This window comes from Tamandua tetradactyla, chromosome X, assembly GCF_023851605.1.
Source record: "Tamandua tetradactyla isolate mTamTet1 chromosome X, mTamTet1.pri, whole genome shotgun sequence".
Lineage (NCBI taxonomy): Eukaryota > Metazoa > Chordata > Mammalia > Pilosa > Myrmecophagidae > Tamandua > Tamandua tetradactyla.
The window spans coordinates 123,580,514-123,597,012 of NC_135353.1; the positions used below are offsets into that span (position 1 = coordinate 123,580,514).

Sequence of the window (16,499 nt, forward strand, 5' to 3'; positions counted from 1 at the left end):
TTTCTGAACCTCTTGCTGAAGGCTACCACTAAGAGCCAAATGTAATAAGGGGCAAGATGAAGCATTATAAAGACTTATTATACATCCACCCATCCAGTGCAGGACTGACTATGCTTGCTTGGCACCAGACCCTCCATCCAACAACAAAGAAAAAAAAGTCAACAGTGAATGACTCCATTTTCACAAATAAGTTTTTTATTAATGAAATTTGGTTTTTTTAGTGTTTTACTTTTGAAGGATAAAGTATTTTCTAGAATGGGTTCTGAAGGAATAATCATTCCCTAATTACAATTCCTTTTCTTATAAATATCAAATATTTTCCTTTTAAATGAAAACTGAAAAAATGTCAGAACATCAAGAATTATCCAGTAAAACACGTAATTTTTGTTATTGTCTTCTGCACTTCTGTTTTTTAATGTTCCAAATGTATATGCAGAAATCTTTATAAATAGAAATAAAAATAATGTTATTTAAAAACTAACCAGCAGGCCACGGTGGCTCAGCAGGCAGAGTTCTCGGGTTCGATTCCCGTGCCCCATGCAAAAACAAACAAACAAAAAAACTAACCAATCCCATGCGGGAGACCTGGGTTCGATTCCTGGTCCATGCATGTCCCAAAAACAAACAAACGAATGAAACAAAAATTCAACAAATGGTGCTGCAATAATGGGATACTCACATGGAAAAAGAATGAAATGTGACCCCGCCATACAGTATACAAAAAAAAAAAGCCAATCGTGTATGGTTTATTTTTGGGGTGATGGGAAAGTTCTGGTAATGGAAGGTGGCCAGGGTAACAAAACATTGTGAATGTGATTAATCCCACTGAATGGTATGCTTGGGAATGAATGAGATGGTAAAGTTTATAATGCAAATATGTTTCCATGATTAAAAAAAAAAAAAAAGAGCAACCAAAGAGACAATGACAATTCATTGCAACACATGATCCTGGCTGGGAAGTAGCAAGGAAGGTGAAAAGGCCCCAAAGAACATTATTGAGACATATAAATAGAATATAGACAGTAAGCCTTATATCACTGTTAAATTTCTTGAATTTGATAACTGTACTCAAGGTGGATATTCTTGGAAGTACATGGAATTATTATGTGTTCAAGAAGCATAATGAATACAACCTGCTCTCATAGATAGATAGATTAGATTAGATGGACAGATAGATATGGCAAATGTGGCAAAATATTAAAATTGTTAGATGGTATCTGGTAAGGGGAGGGTGTGTTAGAGTTCTGTGTATGGGTTTCATATTATTTTTGCAGCTGTCGTCTACGGTTGAAATTATTTCAAAATAAAAGCTTAAGGGTGGTGCGATGTTGGCTCAGCAGCAGAATTTTCGCCTTCCATGCCAGAGACCCGGATTTGATTTTCGGTGCCTGCCCATGTAAAATAAATAAAAGCTTAAGAAAAAGAAGCACAAACAAAACTGCAGTTTTAGTTTTGATTTATGGGCTAGGAGAGCAAGAAATTGGGTACAAAAGACTGGTAAGTTTGGTATTAATTAAAAATAAGATCCATTTGTATAAACCCTAAAGAAAGTACAAAGGAAACAATTCATTATTTTCTTAAATATAGAAGAGAAAGATGCCAAATTGTAATATATATTCAGTCATAATAAAATGTATCTTTTAGCAAAGGAAGCATTTTATTGGAAATTACTTAAGATTAGTTAAGTTTTCTACTTCCTTTGCATTTCTCCAGAGTGCTCTGTATACACACACGCACACACATGGCATATAGCTCATTTCTCATTAACATAAGACACAGACTAAGTCATTCTATTTTTTTTCATTCTTTGTTTATTTTTACTTTTTTAATGAAATATTTTTATTGAGAAATCTTCATGTACCATACAGTCCATCCAAAGTATACAATTAATGGCTCATAATATAATCACATAGTTGGGTATTCATCACCATCATCATTTTTAGAACATCTGCATCAATATAGAAAAAGAAATAAAAAGAAAAAAGAAGAATCCCATACACCCCATATCTATTAACCCTCCCTCTCATTGACCACTAGTATTGTAATCTACCCAATTTTTCAAACCCCTTATCCCCCCATTATTTATTTATTTATTGTCCTTATTTGTTTACTTATCTGTCCATACCCTGGATAAAGGGAGCGTCAGCCACGAGGTTTTCACAATCACATGGCACACTGTAAAAGCTCTATAATTATATAACCATCTTTAAGAATCAAGGCTACTGGAATACGGTTCAACAGTTTCAGGTATTTCCTCCTGGGTATTCTAATACACTAAAAACTAAAAGGGGATATCTTTAATGCATAAGAATAACCTCCAGGATATCCTCTAGACTCTATTTGAAATCTCTCAGCCACCAAGACTTAATTTTGTCTCATTTCTCTCTTCCTTTGAGAAGACTTTCTCAATCCCATGATGCTGGATCCCAGCTCATACCCGGGAGTCATGTCCCACATTGCCAGGGAGATTTATATCCCTGGGAGTCATGTCCCATATAGGGGGTAGGGCAGTAAGTTCACGTGCTGAGTTGGCTTTGAGAGAAAGGCCACATCAGAGCAACAAAAGAGGTTCTCTGGGGGTGATTCTTAGGTATAATTTTAAGTAGGCTTAGCCTATCCTTTGAGAGAATAAGTTTCATAGGGGTGAGCCCCAAGATAGAGGGCTTGGCCTATTAAATCGATTGTCCCCAAATTCTTACTAGAATATCAGGAATTTCCCAGATGGAGAAGTTCAGTATTTCCTCCTTTCTCCCTAGTCCCCCAAGGGGACTTTGTAAATACCTTTTTATTCTCTGCTCAAATTACTCTGGGATGTATTGGGGCATCACACTAACCTGTACAACTAACAAGATCTCACTCCCTATTCAAGATTCTGTGTAATTATGGTGTTCAAATAAACTGATCATACAAGTTAAATTAGATAGCGTGCTATCAAAAATATAAATTCTGTACCAAATAAACATCTCTTCTTTTGGTCTCACACAGAAGTTGGAGTTTTAAAATATAGGCCATATCGTCCTTTACCCTCTATTCGGACTTACCTATACAGATCAGCTCCATTCATATATTTAGTTGAAATCTGATCACTTTTTCAACTTTTAAAAACAGGTATGGGGCAATACTGACTTTCAGTTTTAGGGCTCTAACACTGAGTCCCAGGTTAGACTATTTTAATTTAACATTAAAAATTTGTGTCATGATCAAAGTTTGGCATATGTATGAGTAAATGTATGCTATAGAAGCGCTCTACAAAAATTACTATTAAACCATTCTCATTTTAACATTTATTACAAATCACATTTTATAAACACTAGATAAACTACACATGAAAGATATAAACACACAAACAAAAGCAACAGTACTAACACAAGAAAAATAAGCTAACATACAGTTTAAATATGTATAACTTAAGAAAATTAGAAATTTTTCATTTCTAATAATTTTTCATGAATTCAAAAGCAACTCACAAAGGGTAGAATATTCATAATACTATCAACATTTAGAATTATAGAAACTACCACAGCACTAATTATTTTTTATTTTTATATATTTTTTACTAATTATTTTTAAAAATTCCTTTCAAACATTCAGAAGCCAAATTACTGTCCTTAAAGACAAATTAAACTTGAGCAGAAGCTCTTATGCAATGAAGCTTATAAAATTTTAGCCTTTGGTGAATAGATACTAAATTTTAAAATGTTACATTCCTGAGGTTTGCTAAAATACCACAATAAAATAAAACAACTCAACTTGATTTCCAGCTTTGCATTACATTATATTTTTACAAAACAAAAACTGTATTGTGATTATTTTAAATGTGAATAATGATGTTTCATAATGGAATCATGACTTTTGGAAATATGTTTAATTTCCTTAACTAAGGGAAAAATTAATGCTCTCTGGTCACTATTTGCAAAGATCATTTGTAAGTTATGATCAAAATTATATTAAACCTATCACCAATTTTTACTTGTACCTTATGGGATCATTTGATTTAAAAGACAGATTGATTTTATAGTATAGAATGATCTTATAAAAGAACTGAAGTGATGAAATGCTAATGTTTAACACACACAAAGCACAGGTGCATATTCAACATTACTAATTTAAAGTGAAAAAGTTTTTTTATGTGTTATTTCTGAATATCAATATACAATTCAACATAGCAGTTATAAATTTATCTCAGAATAACTAACAAATTTTAATTTAAACATGAAAATACATTTTTAGCAACAAAAAAAGAGGAATTTTTACAAGTGGCTATTCTGAACCTTATTTTAGCAACTTAAGGTTCTTTAAAAAAGACATCTATGAAAGCTGATTTCCTATTAGCTGCTCTATGCAATGTAGATAACAGGTTCAGTCCCTTATCACAAGAAGTTCAGTTCCTTATCACAAGATCAACCTATCAACACCCTTTGAACTGATTGCTTTAGATTACAGTTTACCTCTTAAAACAGTATTTCCCCTCGAAACTGATTCTGTACATCTGGGGATTGGGCCCAATAATGTGTATTTATAACAAGTAGCCTTCCTTGCCCCCCCAAAATTATTGTGATCAGGTAGATGTGGAAAATAATGCTTTAAAACAACCAAAATAATTTTATTGTTCTTCAACATTATTTTATATGAGTTGTATATCTAATGAAAATCACATTTATTTAGCTTTTTTATAACTTGCATTGTTTATCACCACGCCTAAGTATCTCTTACTTGAAGAGATACTCTTATCTGCCACAAGGTTCTGTTCTAATTCTCCTGATAGCCCACAAGAGCTAACAAAACAGTAATCACCTTTTTAAAAAATTGGAGGTTATTGGGCTTCTATAGTTTTAGTGTTCCACATATATCTTTCATACCAGGAAGCAGAAGAATCAGCCAGCAGTTGTGTTCAAAAACTAAAAAGTATGGAATTTATTCAAATGATACTAGTCACAAAGTAGTTTTAAATGGCTATACCAACATCAGATAACAGAGTTACTTGCAAAGCTGGTTATCAAATGCTTCTCTAAGAAAATTCAGTTTACAAAGTATTATGCCAACTCCAGGTATAAAATTACATTTGCCATATCATGTAATTAGGAAGCAACTATTTAACTGGATGTGTATATAGTTTCATTCTAATTGATGAACTAGTAAAAAAAAAACCCTCTACATTAAAAAAGATAACAAAATAAGTAATGGAATGTATTCTCAAACAAATATCATGAAACACTGATGAAAGTTTAAATTATAGCAAATTTGAAATAACATTTCATTAGGAAAAAAATTATGAACTGTTAGCCACTTCTATTTTCTAATAATTGTGCCATCTGCAAAGACACAAAACTATAAGCATGTTGGAGAACTAGGTTAAATATTTTTAAGTTACTTAAAACTACTTAATTTAAAATGAGCTACTTTTGTACCTGAATTAAATGATGTAGTACTCAACAATTTGGTAAAAAATAAACTTAAAAAACCTTAGCATTAGTGAAAGCCACTGCTGATACATAAAAGTACATTATCAAACTTTATATACACAAGCTGAAAAGGGCTTAATACCAAGTTCTTGGTTCCACATTACACTTCACACTCCCATCTGTATATCAGCAAAATTGTAGAAGCTGTCTACATCTCCAGAAGCAGTGTCCTTGCTTTCTGATACAAACATCTATTTTAAATATAAAAAAAACAAAAAATAAGTCCTAGCAATCTCAAAATGCCAAAGACCATGTTCTTCACAGAACAAGGTCACAAGTTCACTACTTAAGAAAAGAAATTCAAGTACATGTTCACTTATAATATTTAATTTCCAGACTTTTTGTAAAGCCCATGAAATATAGTTTTAATAGATATAATGTAAAGTAAGCTGTTTTAAAGGCACTTATGATATAATTAAGGTCTTTGCTTTTTTATCATACTCCAGTTGTATTTTATTACACTAGGAGTTTTACTGTGTGTGTTTTTAATGTACCATCCAGTCAATAGTATAAAAGCTATTAAATAATAAGGTTTAAAGAATTTTTAGTTTCTTCTGTTTTCTAATAATAATCTCAATAGGCTGAGGAGGAAAACCTGAAGAGATCATCTTTTTGAAAGCTGCAAAAGATATATTATTAATTTTAAATAAACCATTTTCTAAACATCAAATAAACAAAACACTACTCAACAGAACCCTTCAAAAATAATTTTTCTAAATGTTAGCCAAGAATTCGAGGCAAACTGGGTTCTATTCTAGCTTTATCACCAATAAACCTCTCTGGGCTGTTGTCACATCTGTAATATGAGAAAGTTGGATTAGATAATCTCTAAATCATTCACCTCTATAAACTCCAAATTTTATAACCATTTTACCTCTGTTTCCTCTTCTATTCAATCTAATTATATCTGTCCTCCCCTCATTATTTTGAGGATAATTTAAGACAGAAGATGAAGTACTTTAAATTATGTAAATTCAAGGACTCATAAGCCAAATCACAGGAAAAAACCAAAATTCCCCTCAAATATTTATCGATGACATTAATGAGATATATTTGCTCATTTAATCCTTTTTTGATGTTTGATTTTTATGTTATATTATCATTGAAATCTGAAATCCTTAGACACAGCAACCTCATGAACATACCTAGAAACTATATAGAGGTAATAATGACTTCTATACCTACATCATTTTAAAAGATTTTGTGAAACATTATAAAATAAACATTGCATAACAGGATCAGCTATCTAAAGCATATAATCCTTGAAATTCAATATTGTCAATATTTTCAACATACCACTATTCTATAAAATATAAGGGCTTGAAAAGACATTTGATCAGATTTATACTTTTTACTTTAAAAATGTATGTTCTATTGGGGTGGATGGGTAGTTCAGTGGTAGAATTCTCGCCTGCCATGCGGGAGACTCAAGTTTGACTCCAAGCCCATGCACTCAAAAAAAAAAAATTCAACAAATAGTTCTGTGATAATGGGATATTCACATGGGAAAGACTGAAATGTGACATTTAATACATTTAATGTGACATTTAATACAGCATATTAAAAAAAGTGTCAGCACTATTGAATGTTAAAATAAGTAGATTCTTATTTTTAATTATTTTAAACAAAGTTTTAGTTTTGCAAGGATAAACTAATGCATCATTCCCAGTTATTTATTATTTTTCTAAAAATTGTGATCTGTTTTTTTTTTTTAATTCCAAGCAACATCAGGGATAAAAGTACTATTTGATTGTAAGGAAAAGGAAGTACAGCAAAAATGTTTGATTGAAATATAAATATATAAATATAAATAGTCAATACAATCTTGTACCTTGGTTCCATTGAATATCTCATTTACAATGAGATGACATCCTTCTACGGCACCATCGCCATTAAACTCCAAGGCAATAACAGGACCTATAACCAAAGCCAAGAAGTATTTTTTTAACATTAATACAAATATATTCTAGAATTAACATTTTTACTCTTCCTTGAAGAATGTCCAGCATTTTCTTTGAGGGTAAGAGAAAAGGAAGAGATGGGAAGTAGACAGATGGGACATACCACTTCAGCTGCTGCTTCTTGCACTAATCTTCATCACATGAAGAATATCTTCAATGTTATTATAGGACTAGTGTTACATTGTTAACGTACTGTATGCAGATAGTGTGATTTTTATTATTCTATAAAAACTACGCCAAATTTGCAGGAAAAAAAGCTGATAAAATAGCAAACACGTGGAATTCCTGGAAGATAGCCAAATAGAGTAGATCGAGTTCAGCCCTCCTCCAAGGAAAAGTTAGAGAAGGGACAGGAGGGTGACTGAGACAACGATTCAGGAGTACAACTGACCTGGGAGAGCCTTCTGCACCACATGGGGCAGCCCTGGTTGCACAGACTGAGGAACTGAGAGGCAGAGGACTGGAGCCTAACACAGAAGCGCAGAGCACATACGAGTGCATGGAAAGGGAGATGGGGACTAGGAAGTAAGCCAAGCCGTGTTCTTTGACCGCACTACCCTCACCAGTGGAGCCCCATGAACCACGAGTCATCCCAAACCCCACACACCTGAACCTGTCACCCGCCCCCACTCCCCATGCTCCAAGTGCGCCACCCCACCAACCCCAAGCACACATACCTGCCCCACACCCACACCCCAAGTTCAGCCCAACCCACTTCTTCTGCACCCCTCCTGAGCACTACCTTCCCCTCCCTGCTCCCTACAGACTGTCACCAGCACATAGATGCTTTGGGCGCATACTTCCATATCCAGGCTACATTTGCCCCCCGCCCTGCCCACAGTGACGCAAAACCTCATCCCGCCCCACGTTGAGCTCTGCACATCAGTTTATGGCACCCTAGACCTGTGCATGTGCTCAGTCTCCAGTCACACCCCTCACCTCTGGGAACATCAGTTTATGGCTCTCCTAGACCCATGCATATGCACAGCCCCCAATCACATTTTTCAGCTCTGGGAACATCAGATGCAAAAATTCTCAACAAAATATTAGCAAATCAAATCCAACAATACATTAAAAGAATTATGCACCATGATCAAGCTGGGTTTATACCAGGAATGTAAGGATGGTTCAATACAAGAAAATCAATTAATGTAGTACAGCACATTAACAAATCGAAAGGGAAAAATCACATGATCATCTTGACTGATGCTGAAAAAGCATTTGACAAAATTCAACATCCTTTTCTGATAAAAAAAAAACACCCCAAAAGATAGGAATTAAAGGTAACTACTGCAATATGATAAAGGGAATATATGAAAAACCAATAGCCAGAATCATACTCAAGGGAGAGAGACTGAACGGTTTCCCCGTAAGATCAGGAACGAAACATGGATGCCCAGTATCACCATTATTACTCAACATTGTGCTAGGAGTTGTAGCTAGAACAATCAGGCAGGAAAAAGAAAAAAAAGGCATCCAAATTGGAAGGGAAGAAGTAAAACTTTCATTATGTGTGGATGATGTGATACTATACTTGGAAGATCCCGAGAAATCTACAACAAAGTTACTTGAGCTAATAAACAAATTCAGCAAGGTGGTGGGATATAATATTAATGTGCAAAAATCAGTAATGTTTCAACACACAAGAAATGGAATAGCTGAGGGGTCAGTTAAGGAAAAAATTCCATTCAAAATAGCAACTAAAAAAATCAAGTACTTAGGAATGAACTTAACTAGGGATATATAGGACTTGTACACAGAAAACTACATAACATTGCTAAAAGAAATCAAAGAGGCTCTAAATATGTGGAAAGACATTCCCTGCTCATGGACAGGAAGGCTAAATATAGTTAAGATGTCAGTTCTACCCAAATTGAGCTACAGATTCAACACAGTACCAATCAAAGTTCCAGCAACCTACTTTGAAGACTTGGAAAAGCTAGTTACCAAATTCATCTGGGGGAAGGGAAAGAGACCCTGAATAGCTAAAATCATCCTAAACAAGAAGAATGAAATGGGAGGATTAACACTCCCTGACTTTAATACCTATTATAAAGCAAAACAGCATGGTACTGGCACAAAGATAGAAGCATTGACCAAAGGAATAAAATCAAATGCAGAAATAGACCACCAAATCTATGGTCAACTGATTTTTGACAAGGCTGCCAAATCCTCTGAACTGGGACAAGATAGTCTTTTCAATGAACAGGCATGGAAGAACTGGATATCAATAGCCGAAACAATAAAAGAGGACCCCTATCTTACACCCTATACAAAAATTAACTCAAAGTGGATCAAACACCTAAATATACGAACTAGCACCATAAACCTTCTAGAAGAAAAGCTTCAAGACCTAGTAATAGGAGGTAGCTTCCTAAACTTTATACCCAAAGCACAAGCAATAAAAGGAAAAATCGATAAATGGGAACTCCTCAAAATCAAATGCTTCTGTACCGCAAAAGACTTTACCAAAAAGGTGAAGAGGCAACCAATTTAATAGAAGAAAATATGTAGAAATCACGTATCAGACACAGGTTTGATATCCTCTATACACAAAGAAATTATATAACTCAAAATGACAAAGGAACAATCAACCCAAATATAAATGGGCTAAAGATATGAATAGGCATTTTTCTGAAGAGCAAATACAGATAGCTCAAAAGCACATGATGTGATGTTCACTTTCATTGGCTATAAGGGAAAAGCAGATCACGACTACAATGAGATACTTCCTCACACCTATAAGAATGGCTGCTATCAAACAAACAGGAAACTATAAATGTTGGAGAGGATGTGGAGAAATTGGGACACTTATGCACTGCTGGTGGAAATGTATAATGGTATAGCCTCTATGGAAGGCTGTTTGGTGGTTCCTTAGGAAATTAAACATTGAGTTGCCCTATGACCCAGCAATAGCACTAGTTGGTATATGCCCAGAAGAGCTGAAAGCAATCACACAAACAGACATCTGCATACTGATGTTCATAGCAAAATTATTCACAATCACCAAAAGATGGAAATAAAACAAATGCCCATCAACAGATTAGTGGATTAACAAAATGTGGTATGTACATACTTTGGAATATTATACAGCCGTAAAACGGAATGACGTCCTGAAGCACATGACAACATGGATGAGCCTTGAGGACATAATGCTGAGTGAAATAAGCCATACACAAAAGGATAGATACTGTATGACTCCACTTTTATGACCATGGTAAAGGTAAAATCAGAGGCTTATAATATAAAACATAGGGGACTTAGAAATACATAGAGGCTAGAGACTGGTGAATGGTTAGCTAATGAGGTTGAACTCCAATGTAAGGGAACAGATAGAAATGAAGGCGGTTCTCTAGTAGTTCTGTAAGTAATATTACCATATTGAAGATGAACAAGATAGAAAGGGGTTGTATAGACCTACGTGTCCCACTGATTAACACTGAAAATATAAATTCGTTCTTGAAAGAACTATTTCAAGTTTATGATTCATGTACAGAGAGTTTTAAGTCCAGGGTACAGAGGGAAAACTACTATTGCATGCTATGGGCTATGTTTTAAAGGAAAACATCAGCACTAACATATTAACAGCAGAGGTAAATAATGGGAGCAGGGACAAGAGTTAAGAGGAGGTTTAGATTTCCTTTTTTTTTTTTTTTTAACATTTGGGATTTCCTTTTTGATGAGGATTTGTTTATTGCTTTTGTTTCTCTTAGGAACAATGAAATTATCTAAAATTGAGAGTATTGATGGACTGTGGTCTTTGAGCATTATACATGATCCCTGATGAATGCAGGTGGCTGAATGATGCGCTGACTGAGAAGTAGATCGGCAAAAGATGGTGTATACTTATGAATGAATGATGTGCTGCTACAAAAAAGGAATGAAGTCGTGAGGCATGCAACGATGTGAATGAATGTGTGGGACATTTGGTGAGACAAAATAAGCCAGAAATAAAAGAACAACAATGGTATGGTCTCCTTTAGAAAATGCTTACAAGAAAACAGGGGCCTAGATTGTAAGCTTTTAGAGCAGACACATTAACTCTGGAGTGGTAATTATTATTTCTTGATTTTGAGAGGCTGTTATATATATATATATATATATATATATATATATATATATATATATACAAATAATATATATTTATATAAATATTTCTGATATTTAGAGAACTAAGCTGATCAGGTTCGGGTTAATGTAATTCAGAACACAGGGGTAAGGAAGACAATGTCTGTATTTTAAAACCACACATACTCTTTGAGATCAAAAAAGAATGGTTTATTTGGTGTGGAACCAAAATTTTCTGTTGCACATAATCTAACTCAACCTATCTGTACAACTGAACCTATTTGAACAACTGAAACACAGGGAGCCCAGAATAAGAATGAGGGTCTTTAATCCTTGTTCTGGTTTACTAGCTGCCGGAACGCAATATACCAGAAAAACAATGGCTTTTAAAAAGGGGAATTTAATAAGTTGCAAGTTAACAGATTTTAGGCCATGGAAATGTCCCAGTTAAAGCAAGTCTATAGAAATGTCCAATCTTAGGCATCCAGGGAAAGATACCTTGATTCAAGAAGGCCGATGACTTTCAGGTTTTTTCTCTCAAGTGGAAAGGCACATGGCGAACATGGTCAGAGTTTCTTTCTCATCTGGAAAGGCACATGATGAACACGGTCAGGGTTTCTCTCTTGGCAAGAAGGGTACATGGTGAACATGGCGTCATCTGCTAGCTTCCTCTCCAGCTCCCCGGGTGCTGTTTTCCTTCTTCATCTCCAAAAATTGCAGGCTGGTGGTCTCTCTGCTTCATGGTTCTGCAGCATTCTGCTCTGTCAGAATCTCATGGTTTTCTCTCATTCTCTAGCTTTTTCTAAAGTGCTTCTTCTTTTAGAGGATTCCAGTAAAACCAATCAAGACCCACCTGGAATGGGTGGAGACACATCTCCACCTAATTCAGTTTAACACTCACTCTTGCATGAGTCACATCTCCATGGAGAATGTCTAATCAAGTTTCCAACATACAGTACTAAATCGGGTTTAAGAGAAATGGTTGCTCTCACAAGATTGGATTAGGATTAGGACATGACTTTTCTAGGGTACACAGTCCTCTCAAATCAGCACATTCCACCCTCTGACCCTTAAATAAGACATGTTTTTCCCTAATACAAAATACTTACATTCCATAACAATATCAGAGAACCTTAAAGCATTTCAGTAACAATCAAATGCAGTACAAGGTTAAAACCTGTACAAAGTTTCATAGTCAGCAACAGTCATGGATAGTCCTAAGGCAAAATTTTCCTCTGGCTCCAGACCTGTGAAACTCAAACAAGTTATTTACTGCCAACATACAAATGAGGAGCAGTCATAAGATTCATATACACATTTCCATAGGGAGGAAGGAACACAGCGGTCACAGGACCCATACAGTTTAAAAAACCTGCAAGGCAAAGTCCATTAGATTTCAAAGCCTGAGAGTCATTTATCTTCAGGGCTTCTGAAAGTGGCAGTCCCACCCTCTCCAAGGGCCTACGCAGAGGCCTGCCTCTCTCCATATACAACTTTGGGGGACATTGGGGAGACCACCTTTTTCTTGGCTCTACCCTCTCCATGGATTGGGGCTGTACCCTGGCTCTCTGCCATCTCCAGGGCACACATTCAGCCCCTCCATGTGGTGGCAGCCTGGCTCTCCCCAAACCCCAAGGAATGTGCTTCACCCTCTCCAAGCCCCGAGGTGGCAAGACTCTTCCACTGCATTGAGATGGAAGGCCCATCCTCTGCCTTTGGGGCAAACTAATCCTCTCCACGTGCTTGGGTGTGTCCGCTCTCCTGGCCCAAGGCTTCTTGAGTTCAGACCCCAGCCTCCATGGTTTTGCCTCTGAAGTTATTTTTCCTCCAATATGTCCCTTCTCTGTCCCTCTCAGTCCTGACTGGCAGTGGTTCTCTTTATACAGATCCCGCAACATTCTCATTGGCTTTCTATGCAGTAGCCTCGAATCGTGCCCATCAGACATAAGGAGTTTCCAAAAATCCTTCCTGGATAACTCCATGTCTGATCCTGGCTTTCTCTGAAATGGCTGACTGTTTCCACATTTGGTTATATCCTCACATGGGGCACTATTCTCTGCGATATCCCTTCCTGGAAGCCCAGAATTTTCCAGAACATCAATTTCTGGTTTCTTTGTACCCAAGAGTTCAGTTCTCAGCTTATCTCTTTCCTGTCACATTTCACTATAAGCTGCGAAGAGGAACCAGGCTGCGCTTTCCACATTTAATTTGGAAATCTGTTCTGCTACATATCATGGCTTTTAACGCTCCTGGCTTTTAAAGTCTGACTTCCAGCCAAAGCCACTAGTCAATTTTGCCAGATTATCTGCCATTTTAAAACAAGGCTCACCTTCCTTCCAGTTTGTAATAATATGTGCCCTATTTCTGTCTAGGGCCTTATAAGAAGGGTCTTTAGATTCCACACTTTGACAAGAGTCTCTTCAAAGCATCCTAGGCCTTTTCTATCAAGCTTCTCACAACTCCTCCAAAATCTTCCCTTTATCCATTTAAAAAGCCATTCCAACATGTTTGGTGTTTGCAAACTGCAGTAGCACCCCACTGCTGGTACAAAAATCTGTTCTAGTTTGGTAGCTGCTGGAATGCAATATACCAGAAACAGAATGGCTTTTAAAAAGGTGAATTTAATAAATTGCAAATTAATAGTTTTTAGGCCGTGGAAATGTCCCAATTAAAGCAAGTCTATAGAAATGTCTAATCTAAGGCATCCAGGGAGAGATACCTTGATTCAAGAAGGCAAATGAAGTTCAGGGTTTTTCTCTCAAGTGGAAAGGCACATGGCTAACACAGTCAGAGTTTCTTTCTTATCTTGAAAGGCACATGGTGAATAATCCTGTATAACCTAATGTAATGCCTGGATACATACTAGAGTACATTAAGCAGATAATCAAAAAATTTTGGCAAAGTCCCTTGAGGGACAAGAGAAAAAATATGGAACTATTAAACTTTACCATCAGGGAATCCCCTGATACTGTGTTAAACTTTAGGGACACCAAAATCAATAGGCCATGCCCTTGATCTCAAAGCTTACTCTTGTGAAGCTTATGTAGGTAGCAGGGAAGCTTAGCCTATCTATTGGCATGCCTAAGAGTTACTTCTGGAGGACATCTTTTGTTGCTCAAATGTGGCCTCACTCTCTCTAAGCCCAATTCTGCAAGTGAAATCATTGTCCTTCTCTCTACGTGGGACATGACATCCAGGGGTGAAAGTCTCCCTGGTGACATGGGAAATGACTCCCAGGGATGAACCCAGCTCTGGCACCGTGGAATCAACAATTCCATCCTGACCAAAAGGGATAAAAGAAGTGTAACTAATAAAGTATCAGGGGCAGAGAGTTTAAGTAGAGTCAAGAGGCTACTCTGGAGGTTGCTCTTACACAAGATTCAGTTGGACATTGCTACCTATCATAACCTGCCAAACCACAACTAGGACCATTCCAGCCAATCCTAAAGAACACCTAGGGCAATATATAAGATTCCACAAGGGTTCCATGCACTAGTGTAAGTTTCCAGAAACCTACAACCTCCAGATGGGTCCTCGGACCAGATAAGTCCTGAAACCTAGAGAACATCAGATAGTTCCATTTCCCTACCCCATATTAGTGACAGACCCATCCAACATGAAAAAGTTAGAATGGCAACAGCCCAAACACCCCTAAAGAGAGGACAGAAAGATTAAAGGTGATGGTAGAGTTATACAGAGAAGATAGGATTTAACAAATGAATATGAATGCTGAATCATTAAATTGATATCTCTTTTAGTCTCCAATATCTTAGAGCAGCTAGAAGTAAAAACCAAAAATTGTGGAATTGTAACCCATGTGAAATGCTGAAATCTATTCTACAACTAATTGTGGTGCTGTGCTTTGAAATTTATTGCTTTTTTGTATATATGTTATTTTTCACAAAAAAATAGAAAAAAAGTCGATTGTGGTGATAAAAAAATATTTAAGCCTTCTAGCCTCCCATATTTTGGAGCCAGTAGAAGGAAAATCTGAAAGGATCGTATGGTACCCCATGACAAAACTCTGGGATCTGTCGTATATCTACTTGTTGATGAGTGCTTTGAAAACTATTGCTTTTTTATTTCTTTGCTTTGTATATATGTTATACTATATAGTAAAAAAGTTAAAAAAAAAATAGCAAACATGTACAACAGTAATTCAAGTCAACATTATTAGGTTTTGCAAGGCAGCCTTGCTTCCAACTCTCCTACTTACCAGCCAAATTTTGGACCACCTATAATGGAGCCAAACCAAATAGAAACTGAGGCCAGCCACCCAAAGTATTGACTATCTTAAAGTATTTTCTGGAGTATGACTTCAAAGTATATTCTAGAACCAAAGACCAAGTTTTTATTTTTTAATCATCTGAATAACAATATCTATGCCTCCTTTTCCATACATTAATTAAAATATTTTCAACTCACTTATACTTTAAATTCTGGGATTTAGCTCAACTTGGATTTAAATGTTAACATTGGCACTACTGATGACTAATTGTTGGCAAGAATGGTCATAATAGCCACGTAAAACATGCCCTTGAATTCAGCTACCACTATATTTCCTAGCAGATTTGCTTTTTTATCTCTTATAGTAATGGAGGAGTCATAACCTCCAGGGAATTACAAATACCTTGAAATTTAAAAAAATATATATAAGTCCCCCCTTCCCCCAAAATATATAAGCCCATTAAAGAAAAAGGGAATAATACAGAGTAATGAAGTACTAAGTGATGAACTATTAAGTTGAATGGAGTCATGAGGACAAAGCACAAGAAAGAGAAAAACTCACAGTACACTGGGCATTGATATAACTAAGGAAGGGTTTATGATTTATAGACACAACAAATACAGAAAAGGCAGATATGTAATAGTCAACTGTACAATTAAACATACAGAATTAATTAAAGTATGAGTTTTCCATATCACAGTGTGTGCATCAAGAGAGGTACTCAGTAGAGAACCTAAGTGGGGAACATTTTCTTGCTCCTAGCAAGGCTCTGTGGAAGAG

The 16,499-nt window shown here is 36.0% G+C and overlaps 1 protein-coding gene across 1 annotated transcript in view; it reads right to left on the reverse strand.

Annotated features, from left to right (window-relative positions):
* Nucleotides 1–1,903: 1,903 nt before the first annotated feature.
* The window catches only part of RP2 (RP2 activator of ARL3 GTPase), a 57,646-nt gene continuing 43,050 nt past the window's right edge, over nucleotides 1,904–16,499 (reverse strand). Inside the window, 2 exon segments of the mRNA XM_077146554.1 lie at nucleotides 1,904–5,653; nucleotides 7,294–7,379. Of these exon segments, the coding sequence (XP_077002669.1) occupies nucleotides 5,570–5,653; nucleotides 7,294–7,379 (170 nt within the window). The 3' untranslated portion in view covers nucleotides 1,904–5,569.